The sequence below is a fragment of the Nuphar pumila genome, chromosome 17 (genome assembly GCF_984573655.1).
Source record: "Nuphar pumila chromosome 17, dmNupPumi1.hap1.1, whole genome shotgun sequence".
Lineage (NCBI taxonomy): Eukaryota > Viridiplantae > Streptophyta > Magnoliopsida > Nymphaeales > Nymphaeaceae > Nuphar > Nuphar pumila.
In genome coordinates, this window is record NC_143265.1 from 83,470,183 (window position 1) to 83,486,299 (window position 16,117).

General features: G+C 39.6%; 2 protein-coding genes across 3 annotated transcripts; both read right to left on the reverse strand.

Annotated features, from left to right (window-relative positions):
* Positions 1 to 1,032: 1,032 nt before the first annotated feature.
* LOC149812553 (protein OXIDATIVE STRESS 3 LIKE 1-like) lies at positions 1,033 to 2,414 on the reverse strand. 2 transcript variants are annotated; one of them, XM_089993290.1, is made up of 2 exons: positions 1,918 to 2,414; positions 1,033 to 1,825 (listed from the first exon to the last, which is right to left on the reverse strand). In XM_089993290.1, the coding sequence occupies exons 1-2, from the start codon at positions 2,214 to 2,216 to the stop codon at positions 1,354 to 1,356; spliced, it is 771 nt and encodes a 256-aa protein (XP_089849416.1). In that variant the 5' UTR covers positions 2,217 to 2,414; the 3' UTR covers positions 1,033 to 1,353. The 2 variants fall into 2 exon arrangements, with proteins under 2 accessions (XP_089849416.1, XP_089849415.1); XM_089993289.1 differs by having other exon boundaries at positions 1,033 to 1,828.
* Positions 2,415 to 12,737: 10,323 nt separating this feature from the next.
* Positions 12,738 to 15,102, reverse strand: LOC149812554 (small ribosomal subunit protein uS8z/uS8w). The gene is made up of 4 exons (XM_089993445.1): positions 14,967 to 15,102; positions 13,477 to 13,619; positions 13,186 to 13,346; positions 12,738 to 13,000 (listed from the first exon to the last, which is right to left on the reverse strand). The coding sequence occupies exons 2-4, from the start codon at positions 13,607 to 13,609 to the stop codon at positions 12,902 to 12,904; spliced, it is 393 nt and encodes a 130-aa protein (XP_089849571.1). The 5' UTR covers positions 13,610 to 13,619; positions 14,967 to 15,102; the 3' UTR covers positions 12,738 to 12,901.
* Between the last annotated feature and the right edge of the window lie 1,015 nt (positions 15,103 to 16,117).

The following is a 16,117-nucleotide window of genomic DNA, read 5'->3' on the forward strand; positions in this document are numbered from 1 at the left end:
CAAAAAAAACAAACAAGTTCTACTTGTTGATATACAACGGTTAAATGTGATAGGATATGGTGTAGCGTAAACCGTTTGATTGAAACGAGCTTATAAGAAACTACCCGTAAAGCATGCAGTCTCTGATTAGAAATTATGATGGTATTAGTAAGATAGTGACTGACAGGCCACTGGTTTAGACGCCAACTTCAAAGGGCCTATCTCTCTGGGGTTAAATTAATGTCGTATGAGGGGATTTCCATCGCAATTATACACGCTCAAGTAGATAGGTTAAGCCCCAAAGGGATTAGGTGGAGGGTGGAGACTAGGCCGCTAGGCAGGCGGTCTAGGTTCAAATCCCATGAAAGTCACCCTTTGCTTCAAGCTGAAGCGTACCGGCTCCCTACAGGCAAGGGATAAACCCACATGGTTTTATGCTGCCATGACTGTGATCATAAGTTCGGCAGGCAGGTGCGGCTAGGTCTCTGATCTTGAGGGTGATTTCTCCGTGTAAATGTCAAAAAGAAAAGAAAAGTAGATTGCAAAGCTTCAAAGAAAGAACTGATTTGTTTAATCAAGTGACTCGCTGAAAGACCAACGACTTCACAATAAGACAACAATACAATACTCAGAAAGGCTACCTTTTCCTCCTTCCACCACCCTCTCTCTCTCTCTCTCTCTCTTTGCAATTAGCATAATTGCGGATGATTTTTTCTTGTTTTAAAAACTGAAAATTTCATCCTAGCACTGGCCATCCAAATTGTTGCATCGTTTACACAAAGTAGATTCAAGTTCAACCCGTTGTCCATGAACCGATCAATTAAAGTAAAAAAGACGATCAAAGCATCACTCACATTATTTATGAGCCATAAACCTGTCCCGTAGGACAAGTGCTTGGGTTTGGAGTACAATCAAAGCAGAGGTTATCAAACATCCCCTGCACAGACCTAAACCGAGAGAGAGAGAGAGAGAGAGAGAGAGAGAGAGACTTTTGTTTTGTTAATCGGCTCTCCCCCACCACCTCCAAACAAAAGGAACACCTAAACCAAATGGATGGATGATGCTTTATAGTTTTATATAGTTCCTACTAGATCAGTTTACATGGCTGGGCCAAACCTTCAATCAACCACAACGGTTACCAACTTTAAATGGTCGCTTAAAAATGAGCTCTCCTTCCCCTTCGGCCATGGAAGAGGCAGCAAAAGGAGAAACTGAAATTTCAGAAACAAAACATGGCAACGTTTGAAGAGGAAGAAAAAAAAGAAGGGCAGCCTAACATTACCACAAAAATTTACAAACACGAGAGGATTCGTTATAGATAGATACAAAAAACGCAAAGAGTTAGGGAGGAGGCACCAACGCCTCCATCATGAGTCAACTCACGGCCTTCTCACGTTTATCTGTGTGGCAAGCCGATAAGGTCGCTCCCTGCAAATCAAACAGAGAGAACGATCTAGACGGAAATGGACTCTTTGGTGACGACGTATTGCTGCCATAGGTACCATGATTGCTACGAGACCACAATCTCCCATTCGGAGGCAAGGGAGGCAATCGGTGCTGCTCTTCATCGCCATCAGCGTCCTCCGTCTCCAACCCACTCATAGCGGCGAGGGCGAACAAGTTTCGGCAAGAATTAGCGGGCCTCTTCGCGATCCCGCCCCTGGATTCCGCTGACGAGTGGCCGGAATGGCGGTTCCTCTCCCAAACGTTGCTCCTCAGGATGAGGTTCTTCCTCTTCCGGTTGTATGGGTTGTCCGGCTTCGCCAGATCCTTGGGCGCGGCCGCCGATGCGTTGGATAGGCTCGTGAACGACTTCGATTTCCCGGCGTAGAATTTGGATATGCCCCTGCTGCGATCGCCCCAAATCCGAAGAGGGTAAAACCCTAACCCTTCATGAGAAGCGAAATTGGGGGATAGAGGGATGAGGGTTTTAGTTACCTGATGGGCAGGGAATCCCCCAAAGAGTCCATGCTGTCAAGGGGGGCTCTGTACGAGCTCTGAACCTCCTCACCGTCTGAGGCACACGAGTCGCTGTTCCGACCGATGGATGAGCTGGTGGTGCTGCTGCCGCCGCTGCTGCCACTACCGGCGATCGTGTCTTCGGTATTAGAGCCCTTTGGGTTTGGGTTTGGGTTGTCGCCGCTCCGGAGATCCTCCGGTCGGGTCACGGCGACGCCTTGTCGTTCGGATCCCGAGAGTTCCGGCATATAGACTGAGGTGCAAGGCTGCATCTGCATCTGGACTCCTCGATCCGGCTGCTGTCTAGAGCGAGGGACATCCCAAACTCTCTCTCTCTGTGCGTGTGTGTGTGTGTGTCTAGAGAGAAGAAGCCGAAGACATTGGCGATGGGTTTCTTTCTTTGTCTTCTGTTTTAGGAATCAATCAGACAAGGCTCAGCTGATCCCCTCATCTCTTTTTTTAGTTTTCCACCAACATAAAAATGGTACCGCAAGCAGACACATTAGTTAAGTACAGCAGGGCCTTATCCTCATCCACCATCTCCCGACGCACTTTGTTTGAGATAAAACTCCACGGATGATAAACATTTATTTTGGATGAATGCCACGTGGTTTTCTTGACTTTTGAACTTTTTAAAATGCAAATCGGATGGCCACGATGTCAGCATGAGCAAAAACGTTCAAGACAGGACAGCCTGTGTATGTGGAATGGAATGCAACCATCTCACACTTCCCGCGCCTGCAGGCCTGTCAATGGTATCCCCCCAATAGATCTGACTGTCTACTATCTCATTTCTTTGGGCCCACAGGATTCGAGTGGCACGCGGACCTCTTTTTTCCTAATTTTCAACCAAACTCAGGCCCGACCCTACTTCCAGAATTCAGATCTTACTGTTTTCTTTTTTTTCTCCTTTTGGCCACTCAATTTTAGGAGTACCACGAGCGAATTGTAAATATTTTTCGGATTTTCTTTTCGTGGTTTAAAAAGCCATAGCTATAACTCAAAACAATTTCACTCATGTCTTCTCTGTTTTGTTATACTTCATTTGGGATCTCATTGATCAAACCCCCACGGTCCATTTGATAGGAATCGAACCTTTTTCACACATTGATTTTTGAATGACCAAAAAAAAAATTTCTAACTATTCATATGCTAATAATACACTAAATAAAACATACTATAGGGTCAGATTTGTTCAAAACACCTTGCATCAATGAGATCCCAAGAAGGGCTTATATGAATGACAAATCGAAGATAAAACAGGGTGGGCATAAGAATGTCCACCTCTGACCAACATCTTGTATTTTTCCTACTTCTTCATTGCTAGCCATTTTCTTTTGAGTCACCCACGAAACTGTGATGGTCAAGTTCATGAAGAATATCTTGTCAAGGTTCAAACGGAGAGGGTGAATTATTGAGAAAAAAACACAAGTTGGGTTTGCACATGGTGTGAGGTGCCTCAGGTATCGGAAGCCTGCTTTCTTCTGAGTATCAAACAGGCAAAGACAATATCTATAATTAGGCATTATCTGCTCTTGGACGACCCAACTTCCGTGTACAAGATAACATTGAATAATAAGTGGGAGTGATGGGTCCTTGTGCACAGAAAAAGCATCATCAGTTCATGGACCCTATATTCATTGGAAAAAGAAAAGTATAGCAAGACTTCAAATGTTGGATGGTATTATACTCACATAATAGCACGTTATGTACTGATTCCAAATTTGAACAGTTAGCCCTACTTGTAGATTGCATCCATGAATTCAATGAACAAAATTTTCCCCTCTCCACTACCAGAAATAGGGTTTGGAAATGAGGCGAGCTGCTCGTGGCTTGGCTCGTGCTGAGTGTTCAATTGACTCATAAATTAGGCGCAGCAATTGGAATGTGAACCACAGGTATTCGGCAGGGCTCAGCTTGACTCGTATAAGTAGTACTGTAAATATGTTGAGCATAATTTATGTTACATATAGCGTACAGTTGGTTGACATGTCTAACTTAGCAAACAAAAGGTTTACACTTCCAATCCTATTGCTTTTAGCTGTGAAAACGTGTGCGTGTGTCCGGTAAACGCATTCTCTTCTATTTTTTCGGGACTAAATGTGGAACACCAATTTTCAAAATAAAAAAATAGCGAGTCCACAGAGAGAGAGAGAGAGATCACTATCAGTATTTCAGAAGAGGTATTTTAGCACTTCCTATTAAAAATATGGTCATGCAATTTGAAGAAAACGTTTGAGAAGAAAGGCTTACTCAGTTTGGAAAATAGAATTCTATTTTTCCCTGAATACATACTCAAATATACAGGACACAAATATATACAAAAACGTCTTGTGTATCTCCACTAAATTGGCTGGATATAACGATAAGGTTATTGTTATCCCAATGCTTATCGTTATCTCAGTCATGATAGAAATTATCGTGATCTTCTGATGAGATAGAATCTCGTTCTAACAAGCTCCCCTTCAAGTTGAAGCATGCGGATTGATGATGCCTAACTTGCTCTTGAGTCGAAGAAACTGATCTTGTCCCAATGGATTGGTAAACATATCTGCACACTGTAAGTTTGTCGAAACAAATTGAATTTTGATTGAGCAGTTTTAAATTTTTTCTCTTATAACATGGCAGTCGATCTCTATATGTTTAGTACATTCGTGGAACACCGGATTTGCTGCAATATGCAATGTTGCCTGATTGTCATAGAACATCAACATAGGCAGGGGGATGCTTGATTCCTAAGTCTGTCAATAAACATTTTAACCATGTTAATTCACAACTTGCAAGTGACATCGATCTGTACTATGCTTCAACTGAAGATCTTAATATTGTTGTTTGCTTCTTTGTTTTCCAAGATATTGGACTCTTTTCCAACATGTTGCAATAACCTGAGGTAGATCTTCGAGTTTCTGAACATGATGCCCGATCTAAATCATAGTAGACAGAGAGTTGAAGTTTACTATCAAATGACAACAGTAATCCCTGACTTGGCGTGGACTTAAGATATCGCAAGAGCCTCTGTGCAGCATCAAGATGTGGCCTCCTTGGTGTCTAATTTGTCCATGCTCCATGGCCTTTTACTGTTTATCGGTTTGCCAGTTTATGCTCTTAATGTAAGGACTGCAACCATTAGCGATCAATTTAGTTCATTATCAGGACTCCGTGTGACCATTGTCCTCGATTTTACAACTTCATGTATTCCACAAACTGACAAATGTGTATGACTAAAATAGAAGGGAGAAGTGTTAGAACAAGATTCTAGCAGATCAGCAGATCACGATAATTTCTATCGTGTGATTGGGATAACGATAAGCACTAGGATAACAATAACCTTATCGAGATACATAAGACATTTTTTATATATATGTGTGTCTTATATGTTTGAGTATGTATTCAAGGAAAAATAGAATTCTATTTTCCAAATTGTGTAAGCCTTTCTTCTCATATGTTTTCTTTAAACTGCATAACCATATTTTTAATTTGGTATCAGATCAATCGATATCTTTATAGACTTTGTTTTAGCGTATGTGCTTGTGCAGATCGAGACCTAGCTCTGTCTTCTTCTCCTCCATTGGCTCAGATTATCCAAAATAGTAGAGGGCGTTGAATATCCTCTTAGGACTTTTGCTGCTCATAGGGACTTGTGGTTTTGAAACTAGTAGCACACATTTTTTTATCTTGCCGAAACTGCAAAGTTGCGCTGTGATACAACTTGGATATGTGCTGCCATAAGTGTTCGGGTGCCCCGCTTATAGAGATCCTCCAGAGTGCGCAGTTGCTCTGAAGTCAGGTTCCACCTCAAATTCATTATAGGCCGGTTTCTCACATCCCTTGAAACCGGCCCACTGTGTCAGTCTAGTTAGGCAGTCCAGGCAAATTGGTTTGTTGCTTCTATCCATATCAGATCCATAGTCAACACATTCTAATATGTGCACATCTTCTTGCCGTCTAAACTGACTTTTCACAATATCCATAATTGTAGAAATCACGAAATCCTCCAACACCGAAGGAAATTCATTAATGGAGTCTATTGTTAGCCCATATTTTTTACATCACTATGACAACCTAGCTACGGTACTGGTATTCCATGTTTTAACTAAAAAAATTTATTCCATATGGAAATGGGCTATGTGCATGGCCCTAAGTGCCAAAAACAAGCTTGGTTTCATTGATGGAACGGTTCCAAAACCAGATATCCACTCTACCTCATTTGCAGAATGGCAAAGATGCAATGACATGATTCTTTCATGAATCTTGAACCCAATCCATAAGGATTTGTCTTCAAGTGTTATATATTCTGACACTGCATTTGATGTTTAGAATGTGCTTTACGAGCGATTCTCTTAATCAAATGCACCACATTTATCAAATCCAATTTGATATAATTAATCACAAACAACAACATTCGTCCATCACCGTTTATTATACAAAGCTTAAAGGAATGTGGGGTGAGTTAGCTTCATATGTCTCATATTTGAATTGCTCTTGTGGAGCAATAAAAACAACCCAAGACATGCAACAAAGAGATTATCTTATGCAATTTTTTATGGGGCTCAATGATAGTTAGCTCTATTCAAAGTCAGATCTTCTTGATTGAACCAATGCCTTTTGTCTCGAAAGCATATGCCCTCATCATTCAGGAAGAGAGGCAGAGAGAGGTATGAGTTCTTCCTCTGTCATCAAATGAACACAACATATTGGCTGCCACTATTGAGTGTAAGGATGATAAGTGCGTGAATTCAAGATTTTCTCAACCAAGATCGCGTCCAAATTGCCTAAGATCCAAGTGTGACCATTTCGGTAAGTTGGGTCACATCAAGGTTAAATGCTACCAACTTCATGGTTACCCAAATTCAAGCAACACAAGTGCAAGGGTAAATTCGACCATGCCAAGTGAGGAGGTTGCCCTACCACAGATTACACCCGAACAATATAAACATCTCATAATCCTCACATCACAAGGTAAACTAGAACCCCAAGCTAATTTAGTAGGTAAAACTCTAGTTTTTCTCTCTTACTCTTCCTGTTGGATAATAGACACTGGGGCTACTGACAACATAGCTTCTAACCTAGATTTACTATATTTTTCATAATCCATTGTTTGTCCACCAATAAGATTACCCATCAGACTATTTGCTCCAGTTACTCACATTGGCAGTGCAAACATAAATCCACAAATATCTCTCATTGATATCTTATTTATTCTTAGTTTTAAGTACAATTTCATATCTGTTAGCAAGTTTACCAAAGATTTACAGTGTGATGTCTTTTTCACTTATGAATCTTATACTTTTCAGGATCATTGTTCAAAGCAGACAATTAAAGTGGGTAAGATGCAAAATGAACTTTATATGATTGAAGTCCAGAGTGGAGTCACTCTTTCTAATTTCAGTCATGCTCATCTTTGGCATTATCGACATGGGCATATTTCAGGTTTCTGTTTTCAGTATCTTGTTCATTTTAATAAATTGAATTTTTGTAAATTTGATGAAATATGCAAAATTTATCCTTTGGCCTAACACTCACGTCTTCCTTTTCTGAACGGGGCCATTAATTCAACACCAACTTTTGAACTCATCCATATTGATTTATGGAGAGGATATCAAACTTTGTCCATATCTGGTGCATATTATTTTCTAACCATCGTAGATGATTACTCTCGCTCTACTTGGATATACCTAATGCGTTATAAATTCAAAACCTTTCTCTTGTCCAAGACTTATTTTCCATGATCAAACCCCATTTTAAAACTCAAATACAAAATGTTAGAAGTGATAATGGATTGATTTTTTTGTAACCGATATGGAGACATCCTTTCGAAATCAGGGTATACTTCATCAACACAGTTGTATATATACCTGTAAAAAAAATAGAGTGGTGGAATGTAAGCACTAAGATCTTCATATTATAGCTTAGGCATTGTGCTTTCAAGCATTGTCCCTATAAAATTCTAGAGGGAATGTATTATGACTACCACATATCTCATAAATCGTGTTCCCAGCATAACCCTTAATGGGAAAACCCCACACGATATTTTATTCCATAAAAGTTCTAATTACCAACACCTCAAAGTTTTTGGATGTTTGTGTTATGCTCACAATATTCATCACTCCCATAAATTTGATAGTAGAGCGAGAAAATAAATCTTTCTTAGATATCCATATGGCCAAGCTGCTTACCGTTTATATGATCTTGAGTTACATGCTATTTTCACCAGCAGAGACATGATTTTTTATGAACACATTTTTCCATTCTAATATGCTTCATGTGCGCCATCTAACTCTGAAGATGTTGTCTTACCCATCTCCTCTTCTGATTTTTCATTAGATGTCTCCCATTTAATCCAAACAATTGATAATCATGACAATATACCAATTTTTCAAAATTGTCCAAGTCTATCACCACCTATGTCTATCCCTCCAGCTACTCCGAGTCCTTCTTTGACACTTCTTGGATCCTCCATTCCTATACGACATTCCTCCAGGACAAGAGCTTCATCTGCTCATCTTCAGAATTATAAATGTTACGTTGCATTTTGCTTGCCCCAATCAGACGCTTTGAGTGCTCACCAGAAAGGTACAAGGTATCTGCTTTCACATTACTTATGATAATTTTTCTCTATCTCATCATGCCTTTCTAGTTGCATTTATCAAAAACCCTGAACCCCAGACCTTTGTCCAAGTCATAGGGTGTGATCATTAGAGGAAAGTCATGGCGGCCGAAATTCGCGCACTTAAAGACAACCATACATGGGCGGTTACACACCTTTCACCATGTAAATGACCCATCGATTGCAAATGGGTCCACAAAGTGAAATACAAATCAGATGAGTCCATTGAATGTTACAAAGCACGCCTTGTTGCGAAAGGTTATACACAGGTTGAAGGTCTTGACTATCACAAAACATTTGCTCTCGTAGCTAAGCTCGTCACTGTTCGGTGCCTATTGGCCATAGTCGTCGTCAAACATTGGGACCTCCATCAATTTGATGTTGACAATGTATTTTTATACGGTGATCTTGACGAAGAAATCTATATGACACTACCTCTTGGTTTTCGTCGACAGGAAGAGCAATGAGTTTGTCGGCTCAACAGATCTATCTATGAACTCAAACAGTCATCTCGAAATTGGTTTGCAAAATTTTTAAGCTTTCTTAAAGGGATTGACTTTACTCAGTCTAGGGTGGATTATTCATTGTTTTCTTGCTTCACAAAGCATGGATGTATATTTGTTCTCGTATATGTTGACGATATCATTATTACTGGAGATGACATTTCAACAATCAGTCAACTAAAGCTACTTCTAAATAATGCTTTTTGCATCAAGGATCTAGGAGTACTCAAATATTTTTTGAAAATCGAAGTCACAAGATCCAGTAAAAAAAATTTTCTTATCACAACATAAATACACATTGGACATCATTGGAGATCATGGGTACTTGGAGGCAAAGTTCTCAGGGAACAATAAAGAAAACTTAATTTAGAGGAAAGTGAACCATTGAATGATCCAATTTATTATCGAAGACTAGTGGGTCGATTGATTTACCTCACAATTACAAGGCTCGACATAGCCTATTGTGTCAATACTTTAAGTCAATTTCATAATCACTTCCATAACTCCATCCTAACTCGTACTGTTTGGCCATGATTTTCAAGTTCACTATGAGTGTATTATGAGCTAAAAAACCATAATATCAGTTCATGATATCACATTCTTTTGTTTTCCTTCTGTGCTCAGATTCATCCTGTATAATATATCTGCCCATGATATCATATGATCTGCTTGGATTGAACTGAATAGCAACCAAAGCCAATCAATTTGTTACCTTTCACCTTAACCATAACTGATCCTCCAAGTACCTCTCCCAAGCATTTTAACATAGGGTGCGTGTTTCAACTGAGCGTGGGAAATGGACTCATTTTCGCATGAAAGTGGGTCCCTCCTGCAGGGGCATCCGGCTTAAATGCCCCTGTGAGGGAACATGGTCACCCCCAATCCCACGAAGTCTCAAAAAGGTTTTTTTTGACAACCCTCACAAAAAAATGAGTCACTTAATGGCCCGCCTTCCTTTAAGGTAAAACTTGGGGTTGAGGGCACGACCACCCAGTCGTGATAAAGCAATGGCAGCCCTCATGCACTAGATGGATTCGATCCTGGGCCTTCAGCTTGATAGAGGACCCTGCTCCCTGCTGATTTCGCCAGTTCAAGTTAAAATGAAGGCATTATTTAGGGTAATTTACTTGGAGGGCCTAATGTATGGCGGATTTACATTTAGCAATCCCAATCTGCTCTGCAACAAAAAGGCACCTAGGAACTGGAATTATGATCGCTCTCCAAGCAAAGGACTTCGATTAAAATATACAGATTGAATAATCTCATCAAACAGCAATATTAATTTTTGCGACTTAATAAACATTAGAGTAATAGCCAGAAAACAAATGCTGAATCAATATAGTGGAAAAACAGATAGCCAATGAAGGGCTTTTCCATATACTAAAAAAATGAAGAGTACACATTAGTGATGCAAATGGGTAGGATCAAGGAAGAAGGTTTTGCAATTTTTTGCTGTTACGGATTCAATCCGGATCTGACTCTCATGTATTTAGCTGTTCCAGATCCCACCCGTTTGCATCCCAATACACATACATGTAGATAAACAAGAGCGAATAGCTTTCATAACTAGTGAATTGTTGGAGTCTTTAGTTTCGGAGATGTTTGCGGAATAAATCAAACCTGCACTTCTTGCTTTTAAATTTCTACGGTCAAGCAGATCACAGCAAGAATGTTTCACGTGGCGTTCATCTTCCACAAGATTAACTTGAACACAAAATCGCTAGGAAATGCAACCCAGACACCAAAAGGAGATTCTGAGGTTAATGCATAAGAACATGTAGATGATTTCGTTGATTGTTGTATTTGATTATAAAGATATTTAGAAAATAAGGATGAGATCAACATATTCCATGAAAATAATAATCCCAAGGAATAAAATTTATCCTTGGTAGCACAGTGACAAATATCGCCAGAAATTACCTGAAAGTTTCAAACACAATTTCTTGTGAGAATTTCAAAATATCACGAGATTTATGAAAAAACATCAATATTACAATTTAAATGCCATATTTATGTTTCAAACAGCTATTTATCATGGATAAACCATGTGTATTTTTATTTTAAAATATTTTTTATTAATATTTTCTTATAAATTTTTTTATATTTTTAAATTTATTTTTTTATTGCCAAGATTTTGCCAAAAAAATTCAAGATTTATGAAAATTTTTCAAAGAAAAACAAGATTTTGCCGTTTTTAACGTTTGTCACTATGGTAGCAAGACTGTTCATTCTTACCAACTGGGGGGGAGGGGGGATGCTCAGCTTGTCTGGTGAGCAGCTAGTGCACGTCACCTTGTGTTGGGACGTTGCAAGTTCAAATCTAAATGGTATCGTTATATAACCGGTAGGGAGACACTAACCCCCCCAGCTTGCCTTTCAAAAAAGTGTTCATTGTTGACAGTGATAGTACATGACATTATTGACAGTGATAATAGCCTTCACTGGCACATGGGAGTCGCGAATCTTTTGAAGTTGAACCTAGTTTCCAGCAGGAAGACCCAACAAGACACCAAAAAGTTTTAATAGGCCCTGGTTCGAAACTCTTGAATTAAAACTTCCACGAAACAAATTAGATTCATGACTAGCAATAATACAAGTAAAAACTATTACTAACAAACAAATTCTCAACCCACACAGAAAAGAAACTCCGATTGTCTCATGACCGAAAACTATAAACATTCAAAATAAACGTAACAGTTGAACTATTCTCCTGCTCCTGCACAAAACATTAATCATCCAATCCCAAAAAATTGTGGCAGAAAACATTAGCCATCAAATATGCAGATATATTTTTTGTTCACAAGTATTCAATCTTGAACGATTTCAAAGAGTACAAATATCTAAGAAATTTCACCGACATGACACGGGCAACTATGGTCAAGCACTCCTAAAATTATGAGATGCCACATTTACATGTAGAAGCTAAAAAGTGGGATAATTTCAATATCCCTGAATAAATTATGTTAGATGTGCACAATTACACACTTTGGCAAGTGCATAGCTACCCAAGTAATGATTCGTTATATTATGGATTATCATATTCGATTACTTTAATTGAAAAAGGAGAGATGTCTAAAGATCTGAAAGTCTCCACAGGACATCGAGGTCATGGATTTACACTTACCCTAATAACATTTTTTACTAGATCATGCATGATCGCAACCAAACCCACTTCACCGAAGAAACTCTCTTGAAAGTTACACACGAAAACATTATGCAGCATGTGGAGAAACACCCAACAGAGCTTTTAACCGTTGACAACAACCTTATCTTATCCAAGGATAATTCTAACCACATTGAATTATCATCAAAGGTTACCCCATATAACTGGCACATCCTTTTCTAAAGGCATTTTATCTTTGATACATGGTTGCTACTAACCTGATAACCACACCAACGACAACAGGTACAGAAACAATGCATAGAATTAAGAATGCAGGAAATGGGGAATTGTAGAGTGAGAGAGAGTTTTGAAGTTCATTGCATCGTCAAGTTTTATTTTAATTTTTGAATGAATGCAAGATAACAGTTATTGTAATGACCTTGAAATCTTCCATTTGCACTTTAGAAGATATCCAGCTTTGGCTGACTGGCTGTCATTAATTGCTCATAAAGCTCACAAAATAAAAGAGAAAGCAACAAATAGCCACAGATCAAATTTCAACCATTGATAACGTAGCCTAGCATCAAAGCAAATTCATCTTTAGCATAGAATATAAAAAGCATCAACAGAGCAGAAATGCTAGTGCATACCAAAATTGAATATCCAAAAACAATCACAACTCTCACCTAAAAAAACCAAAAGGCAACTTTAAACTCTGACAGAACAAAAACACAAGGGTCTAAGAAGTTCCTAGTAGAAAAAGCCTAAAACTTTTCCACCAACGTTCTTTCTCCTCGCTTCCTCATGATCCATGATGCCCGCCGATGTAGTTAAAACAATGTAACCAAACTGCAAGGGTAGAAGATGAAGGAGTCACTAAAAATTGGTACCACTATGAAGCCCAAACAACTATAAGAAGATACACTAAAAAATCATCCCTTATAAATAAGAAATGGCAAGAAAATAAAAAAGAACTTCACATCAACTTGTGCTGCAGCATTCATCATGAGCCTTAAAGGATAGACGTGAGTTACCTGTCTTGAAGGAAGTAAACGAGCAGTCCATGACTCGATTTCCTTCACTCCAATATCAAACCGAGGGCTGATCACTCCACACTTGTTCAGTCTACCATTCAACTCAACAACAATCTTGTTTGCTCTGTGGTCATCAACAACTTCAAATTCTCCAATGTAACCTAGAAAAAGCCCAACCCACCACCAACATCAATCCTTACTCCAAAATGTAAATATGAAAATGAATTACATAGAGATCAACACTCTAGCATCCATATAGATGTAAATATGAAAATAAAGATGATTGCTCACCATGCTTCTGCATCACCAAAAGAAACTTGATGATAACTTTTGATGAGGGTCGAATCAGGACCTGTCTCTTTCCTCTCTTTTCAGCATTGTACATGCTCTTTAGAGCATCATTCAAGACACTGATTCTCACCATCTTCACAAACCTGAAAACAAGCCAATCAGCGTCTAGAGATCTAAATGCTATTATCCAAAAGGAAAATATGTGATCATTCTAGTTAAAAAAAAAAAACAAGAAAACTGGAAAAAAGAGCCCCATTGCATATGATCAAACACCTTTTCTCCATGATCGACTTTTGCACCAAATTGGCCCCTTCCAGAGGCAAGGACATAACTTTGTTAAAATCCAAAACTCCCAGAAACTTCAATAGCAATAACATCATGTCTTACGTGTGTGCTTAGATGGCATAGAATGCACATGAAAAATCCTCTATCGTGTGATTTTTTGACTGGGATGAGGAATTCTTTCCACCCAACATTCATGGGATTGTGCACAACCATGGGTCTGTCAATCTGAAACCTTATTACAACCAACAGAGGTGGCAACCGAAGTCCCTGTCTTAAAACTTTATAAGATCCTATTGCAAGGAAAGAATCCTTCATCCTCTCGTATGATGGGACACAACGGGGTAGTTTTTTATGCACGAGAAACGTTGAAATGTTTCTCTTTACAATGCAGTACCCAGCCTGTACCATTTATATGATAGGTGGGTACACCCTGAGGGCCACTGCTTGGTGCAATATTAAAGCGCAATCATGGAAGCACACTTTTGAGTCCTGAGAGTAGCCACTTTTCATGCAAAAGGCAGAATGTTAGGATCGTCTCCAGTCCTCTCCTAACCAGCATTGCGTGTGGGCCTTTTTACTAGATGGGTGCATAAAAAATCCATAGAAAATGCTTCTCATATATCTCTTGATAAAAGATAGGCATTTTAAGATCCCATTGATCCAAGTAGCTGTGTATCACTTTACATTTTCTTCTAAAATTACTGCGGTTCATAGCTCATTCAACAAATTCAATCATGTTTTAAACACTTGAAACTTAGTCTATCACTTTACGTATTTCATCTTGTAATGACGAACACGATAGGATCAAAACGGTCCACGCAGCAAACTATATATATATATCTCGGGAACTATCAAGCTTCACGACATATGCTCACACCAGTGAACAAAGAGGTTAGGATTTGGGGGAAAGAAAAGGAAAAGAATATTTTTCCTTCCGAGATGAAGACACTAGAAGAGAACCGTCTCATTCCTTACACCGCATGCACAGAACCTTAAATGTGTGTGTGTGTGTGTCCATAGAAAGCATGGATTTTCAAACAAATACACTTCGAGAACGAGAGATTTAGAGCTTCCAACCAAACTAATGGAGAAACAAATAAGATCCACCGAAAGCAATCAACCAGGAATTGAAAATAAGAAATAAAACCACGAGATCGAAGGCGTTAGGTTGACAATAACAAGATCATAATGGAGAGGAGGATTACCTGTATGAAGAAGCCCTCCGGGTGGGAGGGGCGAGAAGAAGGAGAGGCTGCGCGGACAACGAAAAACCGAGAGGCTCTTCAACAAATGAGGAAGGGGCTCTCTCGGTTAGGGTTTTTGTTGGACCGCAGGCTGCAGCTCTCAAAAGTAGTGAAGTGCCCTCCTTCTTAACCAAAAATGACCTCAATGTGCTACCGTCTCCAAGGCTGCGCCGGACCAGCGTATGTCCGGACCCGGATCCGAACTCGAGACGTGGCATACGCATCAGATTAAGCAGATTTAGATAGCATAAACCAGATCCGATCAAATCTTAATTTTTTATGTTTTTTTCATATTGAAAAATAATGGATATTGAAAGCGAGTTGGACCCCGGTCTGGTTTGTTATTTTATAACGAGGCTCAAGTCCATATGCTGCTCTGATGCCATGGGTCTGAACCAATCAGCTCATTTAACCAATTTCATTATGTACCAGATCCAAACCGGGTGGAGGTCGGTCCGACCTGTTGACAAACGTACCTTTGTGACTTTGTCAACATCCTCCTTGTGGAAGGTAGAGAGCTATCAAAATTGGGTCCAAACGGAACTCTCCATAGCTTGAGAATGATATGTAGCACATGTCAACGGGTTGGACCTATTTGGTTCCACTGGGTACAGACAGATCTGGCTGTGGTGGGCGCAAATAATATGGATATAGCCAGATATACGATCTGAATCTGACATGCATTCGGATCCTTAAAACAAGAAGCAAAATGTGTACTTGGGTGGGATTTGGATCTGCTTAGTCGCACTAAGAATAAATATAAACTTTTTAAATGCCATAAACATGTATAGCTAACCATATAAATAGTATCATCCACATCCAACCCAACGGTTACAAGAAGACTCAGGTTCTACCAGGTCGTCGCCACTTGGTGGGCGACGTTCTCATATCAAATCTCAAGCATGCTACCAAGAGAAACTAATTGACCAGGCTATCTTCCTCCCTCATTGACCTTAGTGGAAAACCACGGTTGCAGGGTTGGGTCAAACTTTGTGTGCAGCTAGGTTGACGAGGAGCCCAACGGCGAGGGAGTTGATGTAGGTGCATGGTTTGAGGTTGGTGGAATCCCATGCGCAGTCACCAAAGTTGTGGTAGCGATGATCTGGTTGAAG

Excerpts from the sequence above, each read along its gene's own strand:
- LOC149812554 (XM_089993445.1), bottom strand. The coding sequence starts at position 13,609 with ATGGTGAGAATCAGTGTCTTGAATGATGCTCTAAAGAGCATGTACAAT. Across the intron at positions 13,347-13,476 it reads TTTGGTGATGCAGAAGCATG|GTTACATTGGAGAATTTGAA; the intron begins GTGAGCAATCAT and ends GGCTTTTTCTAG. Across the intron at positions 13,001-13,185 it reads GTTTACTTCCTTCAAGACAG|TTTGGTTACATTGTTTTAAC; the intron begins GTAACTCACGTC and ends CTACCCTTGCAG.
- LOC149812553 (XM_089993289.1), bottom strand. The coding sequence starts at position 2,216 with ATGCAGATGCAGCCTTGCACCTCAGTCTATATGCCGGAACTCTCGGGA. Across the intron at positions 1,829-1,917 it reads GGGGATTCCCTGCCCATCAG|CAGGGGCATATCCAAATTCT; the intron begins GTAACTAAAACC and ends GGGCGATCGCAG.